The sequence below is a fragment of the Lampetra planeri genome, chromosome 41 (genome assembly GCF_965212315.1).
Source record: "Lampetra planeri chromosome 41, kcLamPlan1.2.h2, whole genome shotgun sequence".
In the NCBI taxonomy this organism is placed as follows: domain Eukaryota; kingdom Metazoa; phylum Chordata; class Hyperoartia; order Petromyzontiformes; family Petromyzontidae; genus Lampetra; species Lampetra planeri.
The window spans coordinates 6,601,350-6,623,860 of record NC_136147.1 but is presented as its reverse complement, the minus strand read 5'-3'; the positions used below and the strand labels follow the sequence as shown (position 1 = coordinate 6,623,860).

General features: G+C 43.3%; 1 protein-coding gene and 1 long non-coding RNA gene across 3 annotated transcripts in view; both read left to right on the top strand.

The window, feature by feature from the left end:
• The window catches only part of NFKB1 (nuclear factor kappa B subunit 1), a 50,976-nt gene extending 44,079 nt beyond the window's left edge, over nucleotides 1-6,897 (top strand). For both annotated transcript variants that reach the window (XM_078613434.1, XM_078613435.1), the window contains exons 20-24: nucleotides 635-842; nucleotides 1,504-1,673; nucleotides 2,112-2,375; nucleotides 3,295-3,358; nucleotides 4,948-6,897. In XM_078613434.1, the coding sequence (XP_078469560.1) occupies nucleotides 635-842; nucleotides 1,504-1,673; nucleotides 2,112-2,375; nucleotides 3,295-3,358; nucleotides 4,948-5,117 (876 nt within the window). In that variant the 3' untranslated portion in view covers nucleotides 5,118-6,897. The remainder of the gene's footprint in view (nucleotides 1-634; nucleotides 843-1,503; nucleotides 1,674-2,111; nucleotides 2,376-3,294; nucleotides 3,359-4,947) is intronic.
• A 3,482-nt stretch (nucleotides 6,898-10,379) lies between these two features.
• On the top strand, nucleotides 10,380-22,149 carry LOC144732132 (uncharacterized). The gene is made up of 7 exons (XR_013588151.1): nucleotides 10,380-10,534; nucleotides 15,098-15,191; nucleotides 15,298-16,397; nucleotides 16,599-16,683; nucleotides 17,480-17,553; nucleotides 18,887-18,981; nucleotides 19,841-22,149. It is a non-coding gene; the product is annotated as an uncharacterized LOC144732132 (long non-coding RNA).
• The last annotated feature ends 362 nt before the right edge of the window (nucleotides 22,150-22,511 follow it).

Sequence of the window (22,511 nt, the reverse complement as noted above, 5' to 3'; positions counted from 1 at the left end):
GACATCCCAGAGGACAAAACTCACTAACAAGTGGTAATTTGAGTCCACTCATTAATTTAGAATTGTGATATTGGTCGGCATCAACTGCTCTGTTGTCGTCTTTGAAGTTGGTAAACTTGCTTTTGATAATCTACACTTTAAGGCCAACCAACCAATTGTCTAACAACTCTTCTCATGGTCATCCCAGATGCAAGGAGACCCCATTAATAATTTTCCGAAAAGCCCATTGTTTAATCACCCTGATTGCAGGGTTGAGTGTGGACAGTGATTTTACAGACAATCACCATGAATCATGGGTTTTATAGACTACATGTGAGCAGTGCAGCAAAATCTGTTGCACCGCACTTGGTTGCTTCCACATGTATATCCTTCTGCATTCACCAACCCGCACTGACGAGCAATGGTTTAGCGTGTTCAGATTAACCCCCCCCCCCACGACCCGCACTGCGTGGGGAGGCCTCATCATCCAGCAGTGGATCGACAACAAAGCTATACACGTGCATATGCTCCTACGGTTATGAATAATACGCGTGGAATAAACACGAAAGTAAAACTCGGCGGTACAAACAGCAAGGACGGTGGCTGACGCGTGTGTGTGTGCGCGTGACTACGTGTGCGTGCTGCGGCCGTGCAGACTCCGCTGCACCTCTCCGTGATCACGCGGCAGTCCGAGGTGACCCAAATACTGCTGCGCTCGGGCGCCGACCCCATGGTGCCCGACCGCCACGGGAATCTCGTGGTGCACACGGCCGTGGCCAATAACGACGAGAACACGCTCCGCATCCTCATCGAGTGGAGTGGCGAAGCGGCCGACAGGCTGGTGGACAGCGTCAACTACGAAGGTGGGGGGCCCGCGGCGTACGCCAACGCGACGCTGGTGCTAGTGCCTGCAGGCAGTCGCGCTCGCCGCACGCGATACGAACCGCCCCCCCTCCCCCAACAATGTCCCAGCCGGGCCTACTTGCACCGCTTCCCGCGCGCTACCACGACAGGGGGTGTTAACCGTCAATGCCATTACTATACTCTTAAAATATTTTAAAATGAAAATATTTTATTTTATTTCTAACTACGTGACTTTACCGAAAGAACCGAAGAGTATGGATTCCTGCAGTCACGAAAGCTTCAAATCAAGATTAATGCCATTACTATCACTACCACAGTCAACACCACTGCCACCACGACCTCTACCACAATCCCGCACGTCTAATTAGCACGGTTGGCCACGTACGCTGAGAAAGAAGTTCAACACTACATACGTACATTAGCTCTGCTACTGCCCCCACCACCACCACATTGCTACCGCTGCCAACACCACCAAACACCTCTACCATCATTGACACTGTCAACATCATTACTGCCACCACCACGATCAATACTGCTGATATAACAGAACAATATCCTCTTTTATATATTTCATTTCGATTCCAGTGTTAATGGCTTTATCCTCAGGCTCTTTGTGGCTCATATAGACACGTGTGTGTGTGTGTACGTGCGCATATCCAGGCTACTACCCCGTGCACGTGGCTGTGATGGCCAACAGTTTGGCGTGTCTCAAGATGCTGGTGAACGCTGGAGCGGATGTCAACCGGCCGGAGCAGACGTATGGACGCACGGCGCTTCACATTGCCGTGGAGGCAGATAACCTGAGTCTTGCCGCTTACCTCGCCGACCAGGTGAGCTGGCGCAACTGCATCCTGCCCGATACCGGCAGCGTCGATCTCAATGCTACCACCCTACCACAACGATCGGCCTCGATACCACCACCGACATCAATACTGTCACACTATCCATGTTGCCATCGGCAACATTGCGATTGAAGTCGTCAGCAGAGGGCAGTGTCGGAATAAACTGTGTTTGCTGCCCACACCAACAAGCACTGACCAGTGTCGCAAAGTGCGGTCAAATAACCCTCGCGACCCACACGGCGTTGGGGGCAGGGGGGACTTGTCCTATCAAGCAGTGGATTGACAAAAGGGGCTCATGTACAAAACTGTTTGTTGCTGGGCCTGTGCTCAGCAACCGTCATTAAAATAGATCAAACAAAGCAGGGAGAAGTCGCCACGACTCACCCGCGCACGCGCGTGCCGCCCCCCCCGTGAATGTCCGCGCAGCACCAGACGGAGGTGGACACGGTGACGTACGACGGCAACACGCCGCTGCACTTGGCGACGGGGCGCAGATTGACGGCCATGGTGGCGCTGCTGGTGCAAGCGGGTGCCGACGTGCACGCCGAGAACTTCGAGGCGCCCACGGACGCTAACGGCTTCGACTACGTCTCCGACGACGAGGAGGAGGGCGACAGCGAGTGCGCGGAGAGCGACTCGGGCATCGCACGCGGCACCACCCCGCTCCATCTTGCCGCCGGCAACAAGGAGGTAACCGTCGGTCGCGCGTGGGCTGTAACGGTCTCCGGGCGTGTTCGAGCTTCTGCTGCTGCTGCTGCCGGGCGAAAGTCCCCCGTGCGTTGGGATCGTTGCCACCAGTTGTGATTGACCCGCATGGTTATTGGGTAACGGACACGTGGAAAGAAGATGGCATTGTAGATGAAATTGGGAAGGGGAGGAGGCTGATGTTGATTATGGTGAAAGTATTGTAGATGCAATCAGGAACAAGGGGTTACTGGTGACTGAAACGAGAGGTGGCACCGAGTGATCGCTAAAGTCATGGTGGTGATGAAACCATAAGTCGAACGTTGAGGGTTGAATAGCCTTGTAACAAAGGGAAGAGTTTAAAAGGCCAGTTGGTACGATGCGGACTTTGAATGTCAGCGTTGCCACAGCTGTGGGATCTAGCAGAAGGAAGGGATCGTAAGGTGTGGTGGTGTCATCGGAAGTATTTATAATGATCTTTTTATTTTGTGAATCGCATCAATATGTTGTAATTGCAACATTTAGTTTCACGTTTATTCAAAGAGGAAAGGGCCCATGAAATCCATATTATTTCTCTTAATTACAAGGCATATGTTTGTATGTTGAACTTATTTCGCACCGTACATCGGAGGTGCGGCTAAAGGACAACTAATTTAACACAAAAAGCAGTTCTAAAGAAATGGGTTTTTAATATCGATTTCAAAGTACAAAGCTCCAATTGGCTTCCTAATATCGGTTGGAAGAGCATTCCAGACGGCCGCAGAAGCACATCGGAAAGTATGCGATGCAGTGACCCTCTTTGTTCGATGGTTAAAAACCGAGGTAACTAGTTAATTCTTTCACGTCTCGTCAAAGTTTCACAGTTTACAAAGTGTGCGGTGGCTATCCTGTAATAGACGTACGCATTTTTTGTTGTTTATTTCAGGTGTACGATATCTTGTGTGGAAAACAGTACGAGTCGAGAAAACCGCCCATCGTCCCGGCTGCAGGTGAGTCGAGCGGCACGCTCTCCTCGCGGCATCGCACTGCTCACCCGCGCACTTTACGTCCCCTGAGAGCAACGAATGTCAACATTTTGGTGATTCCCGGAAGCCGTTTCAAGTCAGGAGGTGCTGCGGTGCCGAGATGTTAACTCCGTCGCCTGGTATGCAGGAGGTCGTGGGTTCGATCCCGACCCCGACGCCTGTCGTATATTTGGAGTTTGCATGTTCTCCACGTGGTCCTGTGGATTTTTCTCCGGGGCCTCCGGTTTTTCCCTCCACATTTAGAAACATGCATTTAGAGTATTTGGCTGCTATACATTTCCACGTGATAAGCCACTTCGTTGAGCTATCATTTATGGACAGGTCACTTCTGAAAAAGAGCTATACAGCTCAGTGGGCCTTACCTGGTAAAATAAAAATTGTTTCATAGTCTTTTAGTCATGCTCCTTGCCTTTGAACATCAATCACACAATTCACGTCTAAAATGCAAACACATTTGGTTGCATTCGGTTATCATTGAACTGGCTTGATTGGGAAGATGGGTGTCCACTGCACATTTCGTCATTTGTTTCCACTTACCTCTTTCTTGTGCCAATATGTTCCAGTAGTGCAACATCTTTCTGGCACCAATCTCTTATGTTGTCAAGTCATTTTCTGTTAGGGCTTCTTCTCTTTCCGTTTCCTTCCAATTTTATTACAGAGTTTTATTGTAAAGCCCCCTTGGGATGCTTTGATTGAAGAGCACTATGTACAAGCCAAATGACTTGTATTTTATTTGCACACCCTGCCTTGTAAAGCTCAAATATTGCTGAAATTAAATTGTTATTATGGAGTGGGTTAAAGATAAGCAGTTAATGGGTAGATTATTGACATAATTGATGTGATTAATTGTTTACAAATTAATTCCGTTAAACTGTCGACTAATTAACGAGTTAACTTGTACAAGTGGATTGCTTTTTTGTTACCCAACACTAAAATGTAACAAATGTCAGAAACCATCACCGCTGAACATCATAGGTTATTAGTTGATCCACCGCAATCAATTGGCAAACAAAAGTGAGTTGAATTAAAGTGTGAAATAACTAATTCTAGATTTGAAGCTTTCGTGACTGCAAGGATTCATACTCTTAGGTTTTTTCCGTAATGTCACGTAGGTAAAAAATAAAATTAAAAGTTAATAAAAATAATAATGGAATCAAATAAAATAATAAATCACGACGTTTCGGAGGCAACACAAGTCTCCGTCATCAGGTGATGCAGTAATTTTAGCTGTGACGGTCCCACCTGATGACGGAGACTTGTGTTGCCTCCGAAACGTCGTGATTTATTATTTTATTTGATTTCCATTATTACTTTTATTAACTTTTAATTTTATTTTTTACCTACGTGACTTTACCGAAAAAACCTAAGAGTGTGAAATAACTACATTTCATTCTAAAATCTGCTTCAGCAATTATATTGCTCGAGCAGCAATTTTACTCTGACACTTAGCAAATCCACATTGCGACGGTATAATATTACCGTATGTACATTTACATGTTAGAAGCTGCCTTTGTCGTGGCAGAAAACTCATGTTGCATCCCTTCTATCCACAGATCTGCGGGCAGTGCAGAGCACCGACAGCATATGTGACAGTGGATTGACGGCCTCCATCATGCACCTCAGCCTACAAGGCTCCGAGCTGGACTCTGCGTCTCTGCGCTCTGCTGCCACCAGTCTCGCCGCCACCCACGTCCGCCCCGCTGACAGGAAAAGCCTGCAGTGACAAGGCCCCCATCTCTGCCGGCCCGCAAGGGCGAGACAACACTCACCCCCAGGCTTTTCCTGTCGTAGCGTTCTGTGGACGGCCCGCCTTCATGCTCGTCAAACAACATCTTCACAGAGTGGCGTCCGGTCGTGCACGTCGAGCGCTCTCGTGCGAATTCAGCAGCTCTGTTACAACGGTGCAAAAGCGCAACATTTTCTGCACGCCGCGTTGGGAATGGTGGTTCCCACGCTATCCACTCAATTCCATGCGAGCCGGTTCAGATTACCGATCGTGCAGCAACATTAACAGCAAAGACACGCGCACCCAGGCATTGACCTGAATACATACGAAGTGGCATCCCCCGTTCAAGGAGTGAGGGGTTGAATCGATCGTCGACAAAATACAATTCTTGCAATGACAATTCAGAGCAAGTATGCAAGCAGACAAGATGCTCATGGAGCAATTGTGGACCAATTCCAACCTGAAACCGGCCCGAATGGAAATGAGAGGGGCAGTATGGAATGGATGGTGGAAGGCAAAGCTGAAAGGGACTTGAGGTTCAATGCATGTATGAATGTTTGTTGAACTTCTTTCGCACCATACGTAGCCAACAGTGGCAATCGGCGATGCATGGGAAGGACAGCAAACTAGATTTAAAAGTGCATAGCTCCAGTGGCTTCATAATATCGGAATGAAGAGTGTTCCAGACGGCCGCAGAAGCGCATCTGAAAATGTATTTTTCAGAAATATAAGGATTGTTGATGTACATGAAACAGTGTTCAATATGATATATTTACATTATGCCTCTCTTAAATACAGCAAGTAGTTAGAATAGTTGGGTTTCATTAGCTGTAAAATTGGCTATACATGTGTTTTTATGTCCTGTAATATATATATTTTTTAAAGGTTGAAATGAAAATCATGTTTCATTAAGTTGTGAGCTTCAAGGGCTCATGATAAAAAAATAACTTGTATCAATTACTATTCTGTAGCATGATTTGTTAATGTCTTTCTTGTTTTATTAACTATAATTGAAAGTGAGATAAATGTGGATCAGCCTATTAACACGTATGAAGCATTTAATTCCATCAACATATAACTAGGTACACATCAGTGTATGCTATGTAACAATCCCACATTGTCGCAAAACTGGTCATCTGAGTGATGTTATGATTCCGTGCATAAACTTTATCATTTGTTATATCCGCTCTCGTCTTTGTCATCCCAATTGGTAAAAAATTAACTCGTAAAAACAAAGTTTTTCACTATAAATCCTTTATATGCGTGGCGGCTAGAGTCCTCTCGTCCTCTGGCTTGAGATGGCTGCCACCTATGGGTCAGATGATTGCATGGCACCATTAAGCAATTGGTAATTAAATATAATATTTTTGTCCTAAAAAGTGTAAAATTTAGGACCACCAACATTAATTGTCACGCACAACGAGTCTGTGTGCAAAATGTCAGCTCGATTGGATCACGGGAAGTGGGTTAAAAAACGACCGAAAGATTTGCACGGTCGTAAGCAAGCAAGCAAGCGCGCAAGTGAACTTAATATAAAGGATTTAAAAGAAAAGGAAACGTTTTCATGACATTGATTTTCTTTTATTTGGATGCATCCAAGAGGACGCCTCCCCCAGTCAGCCCGCGTGGCGGTGAACTCTTCCGCGGGATCGTTAGAGGCAGTGGTGGCTTTGGAAGGCTTTTGTTCTATTTCGAATTTCGTGTGGTACAGAGGGTTATTTTACTTGGTGATATTTCTCTGTAAAGTTCCTGTTAATTAAAGGTGTTTTATTTTTCATTTACAGATTGTGACTTTGTTTGCAGTAAGTTTACTATGGGTGTAACGATGCCTTCATTCTTATTGAGCAAGACTCAAATCAGAATCTTTATTTGGGCTGGTGGAATCTTATGAGCTATGCAGATAACTAGCAGGGGCAGGTCAGCATGTTACTACAACAAACGACGTAAGATCAAGATCGAGAAAAGGTAAGTAAGTCACTAAAATTAAGAAGTATAAATTGATTCTAGATTTGAAGCTTTCGTGACTGCAAGGATTCATATTCTTAGGTTTTTTTTCCGGTAAAGTCACGTAGGTAAAAAATTAAAATTAATAAAAGTTAAATAAAAAAAAATCACGACTTTTGGAGGCAACACAAGCTTCTGTCTTCAGGTGGAAATAAAAACCTAAGAATAAGTATAAATTGCACAGATACATAAATTCCTGCAGATTTGTCAACATCAAATGGGAGTTTGGGCAAGGCAGCAAAACAACAGTCCGAGACCACACCCAGGCAACACAGTCCCTCAATTATATTTGACATACAAATGTAACTCGATACACGGCAAAGGTTTCAAGTTACAAATCACATCGTAAAAAGTGGCTGTAGCTTACACTAATCTTGTGCTTAAGCATATTTTCTGAATGAAGACTTACAAGGCTGTTCCAAAACGTTGGTAACTGCAAAGGCTTTGACAACTATTCCAATTTTTGATTGAAAGCTTTCGTGACTGCAGGGATTCATTTTATTGGTTCTTTTGAAACAATAAAATAATCAAAATATAAGACAACAATAAAATTATAAGACAATAATTGTTTTATATTTTTATTATTTTATTGTTTCCCTTCTACGTGACTTTACCGAAATAATCAAGAATAACTATACCAATGCTTGTTCTAGGGATAGTTAAAAGCCAATTATATGGACGTCGTAGGTCTCTGGGGTTGACAATGGGGTTAATGAATTAGCCACGTATAGTGCACATTTGACAAGTATGGTTTTTATGATTGAGCAGGGCCCGATGTAGATTTCACGACACCTTGTCAGAATTGAAGCTTTCTTACCCAGGCAGATTGTACACAATTCATTATTCGTACGTTGGTCGCCGACACGCTCCCGACAAACCAAGGCCTGTGTGTTTACACTATTAGACATTATTGTAAAAAAAAATGAAAAGTCCATCCCATGTGTTAGTGCATTTTTAAATATTTTAGGCAGGAAATTATTTTCAAATTTAGATTATTTTTCTGGTGGGGGGGACCCCCAGACCCCCTGGAAGATTTGGTCCCCCCCTCAATGTTGACTCTATGGCTACGGCCTTGTTTGTATGTATAATATGTTGAACTTCTTTCGCACCGTACGTAACCAACCGTGCTAATCGGAGGTGTGGGGGAAAAGTACAACAAACTAAGCACGAAAAGCAGTTCTCAGGAAATGTGTGTGTTTAGTCTAGATTTTATTAGTGCACAAGCTCCAACGCCTTCGTACAATCGGAAGAGGTCTTGTATAAACCTCTAGGGGGCAGTAATGCATTGCTCAAGAATTGCTGTTTAACCCCTCGGGATGAATGTGGAGGGTGTTAAGGGGTGGACGGAGGGTTATAAGTGTGGCCGAAGGTCTTACTTCAGCCTCAGATGAGTGTCTGATGCGGTGGAGTGAACATCGCTACTGGGGAGACAACAACGCTCGGTCGTGGCCGTGACCACCCACGTGTAAAGTGTATCGGACCTTCAGAGATCTGCTACTTCGCTGAAATAGTTTGTTGTAGCGTACGGTACAGTGAGGGAAAAAAGTATTTGATCCCCTGCTGATTTTGTACGTTTGCCCACTCACAAATAAATGATCAGTCTATAATTTTAATGGTAGGTTTATTTGAACAGTGAGAGACAGAATAACAACAACAAAATCCAGAAAAACGCATGTCAAAAATTTTATAAATTGATTTGCATTTTAATGAGGGAAATAAGTATTTGACCCCTCTGCAAAACATGACTTAGTGCTTGGTGGCAAACCCCTTGTTGTCAATCACAGAGGTCAGACGTTTCTTGTAGTTGGCCACCAGGTTTGCACACATCTCAGGAGAGATTTTGTCCCACTCCTCTTTGCAGATTTTCTCCAAGTCATTAAGGTTTCGAGGCTGACGTTTGGCAACTCGAACCTTCAGCTCCCTCCACAGATTTTCTATGGGATTAAGGTCTGGAGACTGGCTAGGCCACTCCAGGACCTTAATGTGCTTTTTCCTGAGCCACTCCTTTGTTGCCTTGGCCGTGTGTTTTGGGTCATTGTCATGCTGGAATACCCATCCACGACCCATTTTCAATGCCCTGGCTGAGGGAAGGAGGTTCTCACCCAAGATTTGACGGTACATGGCCCCGTCCATCGTCCCTTTGATGCGGTTAAGTTGTCCTGTCCCCTTAGCAGAAAAACACCTTCAAAGCATAATGTTTCCACCTCCATGTTTGACGGTGGGGATGGTGTTCTTGGGGTCATAGGCAGTATTCCTCCTCCAAACACGGCGAGTTCAGTTGGTGCCAAAGAGCTCCAATTTGGTCTCATCTGACCACAACACTTTCACCCAGTTGTCCTCTGAATCATTCAGATGTGCATTGGCAAACTTCAGACGGGCATGCATATGTGCTTTCTTGAGCAGGGGGACCTTGCGGGCGCTGCAGGATTTCAGTCCTTCACGGCGTAGTGTGTTACCAACTGTTTTCTTGGTGACTATGGTCCCAGCTGCCTTGAGATCATTGACAAGATCCTCCCGTGTAGTTCTGGACTGATTCCTCACCATTCTCATGATCATTGCAACTCTACGAGGTGAGATCTTGCATGGAGTCCCAGCCCGAGGGAGATTAAAAGTTATTTTGTGTTTCTTCCATTTGCGAATAATCGCACCAACTGTTGTCACCTCACCAAGCTGCTTGGTGATGGTCTTGTAGCCCATTCCAGCCTTTTGTAGGTCTACAATCTTGTCCCTGACATCCTTGGAGAGCTCTTTGGTCTTGGCCATGGTGGAGAGTTTGGAATCTGATTGATTGATTGCTTCTGTGAACAGGTGTCTTTTATACAGGTAACGAGCTGAGATTAGGAGCACACTCTTAAAGGGAGTGCTCCTAATCTCAGTTTGTTACCTGTATAAAAGACACCTGGGAGCCAGACATCTTTTTGATTGAGAGGGGGTCAAATACTTATTTCCCTCATTAAAATGCAAATAAATTTATAACATTTTTGACATGCGTTTTTCTGGATTTTGTTGTTGTTATTTTGTCTCTCACTGTTCAAATAAACCTACCATAAAAAGTATAGACTGATCATTTCTTTGTCAGTGGGCAAACGTACAAAATGAGCAGGGGATCAAATACTTTTTTCCCTCACTGTACGTGTAATAGTGGTGGGGTGAATTCAGACAGGTGTGTAGGGGCGCGGTCTTAGAAGGTTGGGTGGGGTTGGGAGTACGACTTGGTATGAATAGAGGTTCTCTACAGGAAGTGTCCCCATTCAGTTCACCGGCTGCTTGTACGCGGGTCACAGCGGCTGAATAGACTTAAGACGTTGGTTTAAAGTCGCTGCTCAAGTCAAATCGAGAGAAAAGAAGACGTCCCGCCTGGTGCAATGCACCTCCTACGAATTCTTGCCATGGTCCTGTTTCTGCAGCTTGTGAGTAACGTCGTTGTTCTTATCACCCGCTCACTCACGTCCACGTGAAACGCATGCGGCTGTCTGTTCACATCGTTTCTACCGTAAAAATCATCGACCGCGGATGCAAATCTCCCATTGCTTTGACAGTCTTGGGGGTTGTTTGTTCGTACTTCAGGATAATCAATGCTGGTTTTTGCATTGAGAGACCCTCTTCCCGAGTTGTATGATTCATCCTACGTCTTTGCTGTTACCACCACTTTCGAGTTCTCTTCCATTGTTCGTGCCTATTCAATGAAAGTTTACTTGGGCAGCAGCCTATTGTTGTGCGGCTCCTGTCACTGCGGTAGTCACATGATAGATCGATAATGGTGATACTGGTGACGATGTCAGAGTTGCGATGTGATCGTGTTTTAAGTGAAAGCATTTGAATCGTTCGACCAAATGACTCGCTGCCTCCCCGTGACATCTTGTATGTTACAAATCCCGCGTTATCGTAACATTGTCCAGCTTGTGTGTGTATAATGTACGCGCTTGCCAGTAGCGTAGCGGGTTTATCAATTGTTGGCAGATTGTTCACATATAGTTGTCGGTTATTTCATACGCGGTCAAGTCCAGCGAAAATTGTGACCGCTATTTCCACATTCATCAAAACATTATTTAGTTTAATTCCCGGAGAGACCCGCACCTACAGAGACCAACTAAATTACAGTTGTTTTATTTTGTGTTACCACAACGAGTTATTCCACATTCAAACAGCCGTCAAGTGCTCGCCGGTGGCTAAAGATCGCAAAGAAAATTCTAGAAACGCATTCGTTTTCATGACCGCAAGCCTAGCACTCGTATATCCAGCGTAACACACTAACAAGTGGAATGTTTCGGGCCAAACTCAGTTGATAGTGGGTAGATGACTCGACAATAAGCCGTCAAATTGTCAGCGTCTGACGTCTCGTGGAAGCAGCGGTGTTGTTTGTGTACCGCATCGGAACTCATTTGGCGCGTATGTGGGAGCTCATTTTTATTGCGAGAAAAAAATAAAGCGTGGCTGATGCAATGTGTCAAAACACCTGGCTCGGCTCGCCAGGCAAAGGCAGTACAGCAAGTGGACTAATCTCTAGTACGGGGATAAGGGTTCCAACTTCTTGGTTCTTTCGGTAAAGTCACGTGACTTTACCGAAAGAACCAAGAAGATGAATCCCTGCAGTCACGAAAGCTTTAAATCAGAGTGTGGCTGTGATTTGAATAATAAGTGCTTAATCAGTCTCCGGCTGCTCTTCACCGCATTCGCCACAACGACGCTAATTATTCTCCTGTGTTGGGTGCTTATATAGTTTTGTCACGAACTAAGACCCATAATTAACGGAGGGTCCTTTGTCTATAAAAACTAAATAGTAACTCTGGTTCAGGCTTGTCTGCTGATGAGAAATCGGCCCACAGTCCGTACTCAATAATTGTTGTTGACATGATGCAGTCCCAGAAGGCCGCTTGGTTGATGGGATATCATAACTTATCGAATTTTTATGCGGAGAGACGTGTGAATAAGTATTTGTCTTGTTTATTTGTATCACTCCTGCAGAGGGCTTCTTGGCACTGATGTCCTCCTTCCCCTCCCCCCATGTGTGCAGATACTACTGGATTGTACCTCAAAATTCATTAGATATGTTTTATTTCACCCTCCATCCATGACCGCACATATCAAAACTAGAAATAAATGATAATTGTTTTTTTACCCTTCTATATGGCAACAAAACTGACACCTTTTTACAAGGAATCATGTTTGCATAGACCACAATACCTGCAGTCATAATACAAACAAAAGACATAACTCTGATAATGTATGCACTGTCCTTGAAGTTGATTGGTCCACACCCGAGACAGCTTTCCTTAGAGCCTAGTCTCACATGGGTTAATTAAATAGACGTTTTAATAAATGTTTTTTCCTACAACATCAGAGTGCAGCGCCACTTTAAATACGCAGTACAATGACAATAGTTTAAAGCGATTTGAAGCATTTTTTTTGGGGGGGGGGGCAGAGCTTTGTGACATCATATATGAGGGGGGGGTCTGACTTTTTACTTTTTGCATTATGTACAGTCTGGAAGCTACCCACATGCCAAATTTGAAGTTTGTTGCATGTCGGGAAGTACGCTAAACATTTAGAACAGACACATTCCCAAATTTCCATTTTATACACAGTATATCGATATATTCTCCAATGACACTAATGATTGTTGTGAATTATTGGATAGGTCACTTCCCACTCTTAAGTGTATGCTTATTCAACACCCATGGCATAGGGAAGCCTTCATCTAGCAGTGGATGGACAAACGACTTTACATATACGTACTTTAGTGCTGCAAATCAGGAAACAATCACTGTAGCAAAGACTTGCGGTATTTATGCAATCAACCATTATTATTGGCGAACTATATTCTGGTGACTTTTTCTTTTTGACACTTAAAAGGTAAAAATCATGCTGTGGAGTAATAAATTTAACTGTACTGTTTACAAAAAAATATATAAACATGTCATGTTGAACTTTCCAAAGATCCCTTGATAATTAGTGGTCTGCAAAAAAATGTCACCTCAAGTTGTGCACTATTACAGTTGCAGCGCTAATAAAAGTTCATTGTCATTTTCATTGGGCGCCCAACAATACTGCATTTTAGAGACCGTATATTTATTGACTGTTTAGAAAAGTAAAGTTGACTTGGACAGGACAAATCATGACTAGAAGGGGTCATGGCCGGTGGTCGGGATTGGTGGCACCACGAGGCGGTCTGTGAACTACCTCGCAGTAATTTTTCGTAGTGTTATGAGAACGATGAGCTTGGTGTTGATTAGAATCGGAGTTCGAGTTGATACAGTATTTGTTGTTGCACGCCTATTTCACGGGATGCCGTGGAGGCGAGATGTTAACTTCCTCGCCTGGTCTAGAGGAGCTTGTGGGTCCGATCCCAACCCTGACGCCTGTTGTATTATTTGGCGTTAGCATGTCTCTCTCCGCGTGGTCGCGTGGATTTTTCTCCGGGTCCTCCGGTTTTCCCCTCCACATTTAGAATCAAGGTCACGCGTTTCGAGTGTGTGGCTGCTGTAAATATCCACGTAACAAGCCACTTCGTTGAGCTATCATTTGTGGCTAGGTCGCTTCTGAAAAACAGCTAAATGGCTCAGTGGGCCCTTTCCTGTTTGAAATCAGCTCGTGTGCAGGTGCTAATTGGATTGCCCGCATCGACTTGATGATGGTAACAATAATACAGTACTGTTAACTTTATATAGTGCAGTGTTCGTCACTCATTTTCAGAGGGGGGGGGGGATTGGGGGGGACACTTTCCCCGATAAGACATCGTCAGTGTGAGGGCCGCCACACCGCCTGCAAGAGGTGCTTCCACATTTGTGTATTGTCGGGGGCCTTGCAATGATGAACGCCGATATAGAGTAGTCTCGTTCATGGCAACAGCATCCCACAACGCTGTACATGTATTGTCTATAAGGACCAAGTCCCAATACGCGGTTGACTACACGCGGCGCAAAAGAAGCCCAATAACAACAACCGCCATTCGCCACTAAGTGGCGGTGACGTCACCACGACGCTTGTGCCAGGCTATGTGCACGTTTAGGCCACGTGAAGTGTCAAACGCCCGCTGGCAGGAGGTCACGGGGTAGACCCAGCAGGTGCCACGGGTCGACTGACTGAGATGACTGGCCGATGCACCGCCTGTGCCCCCTACTGTGCCAACTTGCTGTGCTTTAGCCACCCGGCGCTCTGCTCGTTGTTGTGAGCGTCGCTCCTCCGCCCTCCGTTGTTGTTGGAAGGCGACTGCCTCCAACTTCCCAGTAGCGTCCTTCACGAGCCTCCTCCACAGAGGCCGATCTTGACACCGCTGGTACCAGTCACTGGCAAATCCACTCAGCTCCACACACTCTTGTATCACATCACTCCATCTCTTCTCCAGCCCGTGCTGAACCCATTTAGCCACCCATCTATCCGGTGGAACAAAACCTGTTTAGGCATGCGGTGGCTGGGCATGCGGGCTACTTGACCCAGCCAACGCAGCCTTGCCTGCTCAGACACACGCACACGTACAAACCAAGAAAATGTAAACCCTACTACCAAGCAAAATCTAAAAATGTATTAACAAATCAAGAAATGGAATCAAAACAAAAAGGACAAACAACAAAAAAATAATCTAAACAAAGGAAGATAGATAATGGCTGATGATGATCGATTACACTATGTAACACGATTTTTGTTCCTGGGTAGTAAATGTTATTTTCTGATTGCTTATGCCTCAAAAGTATAGAACATGGCTGTTATCCCCACAAACTTTGCTTTGTGACAAATATTCGAACCTCTGGCGTCTCCCCTAGGCGAAATCGGCCTCGGTGAGTACCTGGCATGATGTATAAACATCGCCACTGGGGAGACAAAGGCGGCCAGGTGTGGTAAATGGCCACCCACCGCCTCGTGTGCCATGCCGGCTTTCACAGGTGCAACTTGCCGGCACCAATTTGCCCCGACACGATGGTAAGGCTAAAACGGGGGTTCTCTTGTCTTTGTTGTGTGGATACGCGTGTGACTAGGTGCTGCTAATCCCGCCTGTGCACGCCAAAGAAAAGTGCAACGATACGACGCAATATAAATATGACGGTAAATGTTGTAACAAGTGTCCACCCGGTAAGAAATTCACTTCTCAATGCATTTCATCTTTTCGATGCTTCACGTGGCTAGCGTTTGTTACAACAGTCCCTTCATTTCACTGTTTTTTTGGTATTCTTTGCAGGCTTCTCAATGATAGAAACATGCGGAGAAGGTTCAAATAATTCATCCTGTGCTAAATGTGAAGTTGGATACTACACCCACGAGTACAACAACTTTCAACAATGTGAACCGTGTGATTCTTGTTCAGGTGAAATAGTGCAACCTTTCAATAAAAATGTGTTTTAATACTATATCCCGCCCCCCCCCCATTGTTATCCCAAGATTAAGTATCAATACGGAACTCCCGCAAAGCTGTGGAACTCTGTGTGAAAGTGGGCCTATGGGACACAGATTTTACAGAGCTTTATGTTGAGATTCCTTTAAGTAACCTCTGGGTTCACAGTGTAGGGCCGTGGCACTTTCAGCTATGCTGGAGATAGTAATGTTCGCAAGGTGCATGACGCTCGTGTGGATATTTTACGCTAAAAAAGAAAGTTACGTTTAAATTAATCACATTTCGCACATCTTTTAAAAAGAAATGTGCATAAAATCACCCAGAATTGTAGTCTTGTGTGTAAATTATTTGACACGAACTGAACGTACCAATTGCAGTACCAAAATTGGATTCAGTTTTATTTACCTTTCACTTTAATAGTGTCTCCTACAGATATAAGGCGTTTAATTGTACTAGAACTATTTTGTTTAGAAAGATTACAGGTTTAGAAAACGTGCATAGATAATGCATTGCACTGTTTTTATTGTCGTCGCCTGACACTTAGCGACACTTAGCAAAACGGAGTAACTTTTAAAAGTTGCATTTTGATAGCGGTAGAATGATTCGTAAAAGGTAATTAAAAAAATATAAAGTTTGTTTTTAATTTCCGTAAAACTTGATGAGTTGTCCACATTTTTGTTACTTTTACCGAGTAATGCATTTGTTTAAAAAAAGTAACGTGTCCAAGCATTTTTGTTTTCACTTTTAGAAATCTTTGAGTGCTGATTTGTTTGCATTGCGATGCATGCTGTTTATTTTAGCAGAATCTTGGCAAGTGAAGGTGAAATCCTGCACAATAACAAGCAATGTGGTCTGTGCGTGTCCGAACGGTACTCACGAAGTGACCTCTGAAGAAATAAAGAGGTGCTGCAATAACTGCTCGCCTGGAGAAAAGATCTCAAAAGAATGTACGTTTCATATTCTTTCGGTAAAGTCACGTAGGTACCTACCGAAAGAACCAAAAAGTATGGATCCATGCAGTCACGAAAACTTAAAATCTAGAATGTACGTTTCCTTAATGTATAATTGCTATTAAACATTGGGAAGCATAGTACACTTGAACTCTAAACTAATCAAAATTATTTACAATCGTTGCGTGTGGACTACAGGTGGAGTTGATCCGCACACAAATTGTACTCCGTGTGATGATGAGACTTACAGCAATGGGAGCGGCATCTGCATCCCATGCACCAAGTAAGTGTCTTGCCGGAGAGGTGCACAGCGGATCTGTAAATTATGGTCATTGCACTTTTGTGGTACCGCAATTTATGCAGCCGAGTATAATAATAACTTTGTAAAACATTCTCAAAAGCCAGAATTGTGGGTAAGCTAGAAGGATTTCATAATTACAGTCTTGTCTTCAGTCATCCTCGATCCGAGGGTTGGCTGCACCGTGGGCAATCCTTTGTCACTGACTTCTGTGTTCTGCTTTGATGTTATCTATCCATGTCACCCTTAGTCTTCCTCGCACACGTAAACCGGGTATTGCACCGGCATCAATTCTATCCAAACCTTTGGACTTATCTCGCAGACGAAGGGATTTTCTAATAAAGTAACTTGTTAAATTAACTTCAAGAAGTAATAGTCCCTTTCTATAACTTCTTGATGTGGGTGTAGACGACATTGCTGAGAGGTTTGGCTTGCACAGAGTGCATAAACAAGGTAAAGTCCAAATCAATGGTTCTGCACTGACGCTCACCACGCGCACCGCCACTAGACAGAGTAATTGTTTTGGTCGTGGCGCGTGGCGTCGCTTCACGTGTATGCCGAAATTAGACCATTCGGTATGGCAATTCAGCTCGTGGCGAATTACCAATACTGTATATGCCAAAAGCGCAGCCGTGCCGAATCAGCCCCAGTTACGAATGATCAAATACCGAACTAACGAGGTTTTACTGTATATAAGTTAATAGAGTACATGTGAAAGAGACTATAGTCAGTCAGGAACATGAATGCTTGCTTACCTCGGGACATCTGTGTGTGCGCGAAGATGCAAGTCCAGTGAAAATGAAACATCGCCTTGTACGAAAACAAACGACAGAAGGTGTGAGCCGAAAAATATAGGCAAGTGATTTTTGTTAACACTGTCACACGATTGAAAAGAAACATCGCAGACGTATGCCAATAGGGATGTGTAAAGAAAACCGAATTTCCCTGCAAGTTTAAATAAGTGCTATATCTAAATAACAATGTAATGCAAATAAGGAATATAATTTTACATTTATCCAGATATATGTATTTACTTGTATTGCACAGCACTTGAATCATAAAAATTCGTATTCTTAGGTTTTTTCGGTAATGTCACGTAGGTAAAAAATTTAAATTAATAAAAGTAAAATAAAATAAAACAAAATAAAAAATCACGACGTTCCGGAAGCAACACAAGCCTCCGTCTTCAGGTGGAACCGTCATAAAAATTCGTTTAATTTTCTACAATGAAAGGCTTCTCATCCCATGGTCTATAACTCGATTGTTGCATGTCGTGTTTTTGCAACAACAAAAACCTTACACTGTCATGTAACAGCTGTTACGTGCCCTTATCAGAGCACTGAGCACAATAATGTAAAATCTCAGGAATGAAGACAAAACACAGGCAGATGAAAGTGGGTTGGATTGCTTTGGGAAAACAGCACCTGAAGAGTAGCACTCATGTGCCTCAAAGACTAAAGTTTAATGAGTGAGTGCTACCTTCCTAGAGGTTTAGTAAAGAAACGAGGACATTAGTGACAAATATAGCACAAAATATGAAGGGCGCACAAAGAAACGTGGAGTGAGATGCATACTGGGAAATTACAATGAGAGATTGAGGAGCACGTGGATTAGAGAACATACTCGGGGGTTAATGACATCATCCAAACCACACAGAAACATGCATTGGCTTGGGCAAAAACACTGCTTGATGGCTGCTGGGCAAAGGGATAACAAAATGGGGTGGCACTCGCGAAATGGAACGCGTCCGAGAAGACGCCCACCAAAGAGACGGGAGTGATGCAATCGCTACTTGTGCACCTCTTGGGATGGATTTGTTTCATTGCAGGATTGTGGGAGGTGGCGGCAGGAGACGGCTTAGGGGGACATTTATCCAGCAGTGGATTGACCGTGAAAGATGATGATGAGCTGAGATGTGATAATCAAGTTAAAACTTGGGATGAGAAGCTATCCACTGCAATATTGTACACCGCTTTTTTGAAGTCTTGTGCAATTATAAGTAAATAAATAACCTATTTATTTAGCTTTACTCTGCCCTTAGAATAGTTGAATGCAGATAGCTCACTTTAGCTACCTCCTTAAAGATGTTTTCCAAATAGCATAGTTAAAAAGCTTGTTCTGATGGTGCATCTATTGTACGTACTTGTGTGTGCTTGCAAATTATTGAGTAACACTTTTTGTTTCTCAGATGCTGCTCGTGGAACCCTAATCTGGGTTATTGGACCTGTATCTTTATGTGCTGCAATTGCATTGATTGCGCTTGTGATAATTCTAAGCGCTAAGGTAAGGGTACACTTATTAATTTCTGCTCCAGTGCATACGCCATGTCTACATCTCTTAACACCAATGGATAATTAACTCCATGAGACTCTAATACATGTTTACAGTTTACAGAACATTTTCTTTCATCAGTCTTGAAGTCCAGTATTGTAAACGCCTGAGCTTAGCCATAGCACTGAATAATGTACACATTTGGTATCAGCACAGGTGTGACAATAGGTTTAGTTTAAAGGTACGGTAAGGCCTTGACATCCGCGAGGGTTAGGTACTTGATAAATCTGCGCTAAAGTAGAAAAAAGGGGGTTAGGTTCCAGTGTTCGAATGAAGATACGAGAGAAAACGAAACGGTTTCATAACATTAATCCTGTACTCTACACATAAATAACATCTGCATACTTAATAAAATTGTACAATAATACAAATAGATAAAAAAAGAAACTAAATAGAATGGAGAAAATTAAAATGTCAACAAATTCGACGAGATTTGGAAGTTTTATTCACCTTGGATGGTGATGATGGTTGGCGGGCGCACAATCACCACGACCAGGGCTATCCCAACAACTCGACTTTTTGACTTAAGCTCGTCGCTTTTTTAATAGCTTTTTTTACCCTTACGTCCTCCACTCACTTGACGCTTGAAGATTTCCACTGTACTGCGCAAGTAATTCCCTCCCCGGCTGCGAGGTTGCCAAACCGGGAATCGTCTAAATGAAAAAAAAGGCGCGAAATTTTTACCGGTATACAAAATATAACCGTGAATAATCGAATCTTGTGAAACAAAAACAAATCCGCGAATGAGGTTTTACCAAGTTGTACTTGCACAAAACGAATATTGCATAATCATGTGTTGTTGTTGTTACAGTTCTGCTGTAAAAAGAGTGAAATGCCGGAGATCTGCAGTAAAGAGATGGGTGTGAAATACCGGAGAGCATCTGCCGTGGACATGGAGCCTTAAAATCAAACTGAACTAAGTTGTGCATAAAATGCAATGCAAAGTGCTTTGCAAGACATTAAAAAGTGTCTGACAGTTTAAACAACAAGATTAATACGTTAAAAAGACGTACCATTATGAGCTCGTCGATGCATTTGTTGTTCCACGTGACCTTTGGGGGGGATTACAATGGCTTAGGGAGAGTTTCATTGCAAATTGCAGGGGTTCCCTTAACTTTCCCAATTCACGACCCACATGAGTAGCCGCAGATAATTTTATGGATCCTCATGCCCACTGAGACTGTGTATGTGCGTGGGTGGCTGGTGGCTTCTACGTCATAGGATGCACAAGTAGAAATCATTTCCAAGAAACGGGGTAATCGTTACACATTGTGGAAGCCATGTTAGCAACAAAGGTACGCGTATCAGAGGAGCCTACCTGTATGTTGAGGCGTCGGAGTGTGAGGCACACAGGGCGATGGTGCAGTTTTGCAAATAGAGACACAGAAGATCCTGATAATTAAAGACCAATCTCTATTCTTTCACGAGTGAACAAAAATAGTTCAATCACAAATAAACTGCGCCCTAAAAACCCATAACCTCCAGCACTGTAAAACGGTCTGGTTTTCGAGAGGATTACTGCACCACCATAGCTAGTATGGATGTATTACATTTTATTTTCAGTAACCTGGATAAAGGGCACTACTGCTATGCACTCTTGTCAAAAGCCTTTTCCACCATTGGCCATGATATTCTACTGACAAGACTTGGTCAGCTAAAATTGTTCAGGCGGTACAATAAAATGGTTTCAGAGTTGCCTCTCAAACCGTTTTCAAAAGGTACATAGTGATAGCACCTCGTCGACGAGTATTAAAATAACAAAGGGTGTTCCACTAGGTTCCATGCTAGGTCCAATTCTGTTCTTATATTTTTTCATTATTGTCTTTCTCAAACCTGGAATGCAGTGGAAATATCAAAAGGGCGTTCTCCATATATTTAAACAATCTTGGATAACAAAAAAAGACTTGCATCACTCAGAACTAAATTTATTTGCTTATGACTGTCATACGACTATCGGGTAACTCTCCGAACGAAGTTAAACAGAATTTCGAAAACGATTTTGACTTAATTCAATATCAATTGTCATTAAAACTGCTGCTAAATCTCCAAAAATGTTCAAACAAATCCAGTTTAATACCCTTCACCTATTACGAATATATCAGAAACATTTAACAAACGGAGTGCTTCAAATACTTGGGTTTACTGATTTATTCCAAACTTACATTCCAACCACATTGATCACATCTCAACGGAAATCAAATCAAAAATATTGTTTTCATACAGAAGCAAACATTTTTCCCATTCGATTCTACCTGCAAATTGTTGAAGCTATCATTTTACCACTCTTTAACGACTGTACCACTGCTTATAGATCGGCTCCGAATGAAACGCTAAACAGACTAATCCCGTCACAGAACCTTCTTCGCCAGTTCCAAAATATGAGAATAGGGTTTTCCCCCTTTTTTCTGGCAACAAAACAGGTGTTAAGATGTTAAAACACCAAACTGAAACCTTTTACAAGGAATCATGTCTGCATTAACCACAATACTTGTGGTCAGAATGCAAACAAAAAACATACTCTGATAATATATGCATTGTCTTTAAAGCTGATTGGTCCACACCAGAGACAGCTTTCTTTCGAGCCTCGTCTGAAACTCTTCGTTTTGCCCTAGACCCACCATTGTGACCTCTACTTAAAATCCATTCCCACATCACGTGATGCAAGAATAAATCAACATTCGGCCATTTTCATTAATAGAATCCTTATTGAGGAATCTGCACGATACTGAGCTCATTCATTCACGCCGTTGTCAAACTAAAGAACTTAAGACAATCACAATTTCAACAGAAAGGAAATCAACTGCCCTTCTCTGATGGCAGAGAAGTCTGAGATGTAAAATTGAGAGGTACTGTACACACATGAAACTCAAGCTAAACATGAATAAGGCATGCCTCTGAGCGCAATAGCTGCATCTCTTATATAAGTTTGAATGTGACAAGGTGTACATTTCTTTTGACGATGCATGAATAGTATTTATAAGAAAGTTGGACAAAAGTAAATTATTTAATATGTTTTAATATTTATAAGAAAGTTGGACAAAAGTAAATTATTTAATATTTTTTAAGAGGACACTGTCAAGTACCATTTTATGCATATAAACATACGCTTGCCAAATGAAACAAGGACTGTGCTTCGTTGTGGTGTATGCAGTGTTACACGTGTAATGATAATAGAGCCAGCATGCGGTGTGAGGGGACTAGTGGCCACGGCAGGTAATGACAGGGAAGTCAACTACAGTACGAATGCACGAGTGCCACGGGAGGTAATGACAGAGGTATCAGTTGTGTGTGCGAAGGGAATGGTGGCTACGGGAATGTTCGAGAAGGGAGCGTGATCACGTGACTGAAGAGGACGGTTGAGGCTGCCGGTAGAGCGAGCGTCCAGAGTCCGCGAGAATGATTTAAAGCTTTCGTGACTGCAGGGATTCATCTTCTTGGTTCTTTCTGGAAAGTCACGTAGAATGGAAATAATAAAATAATAA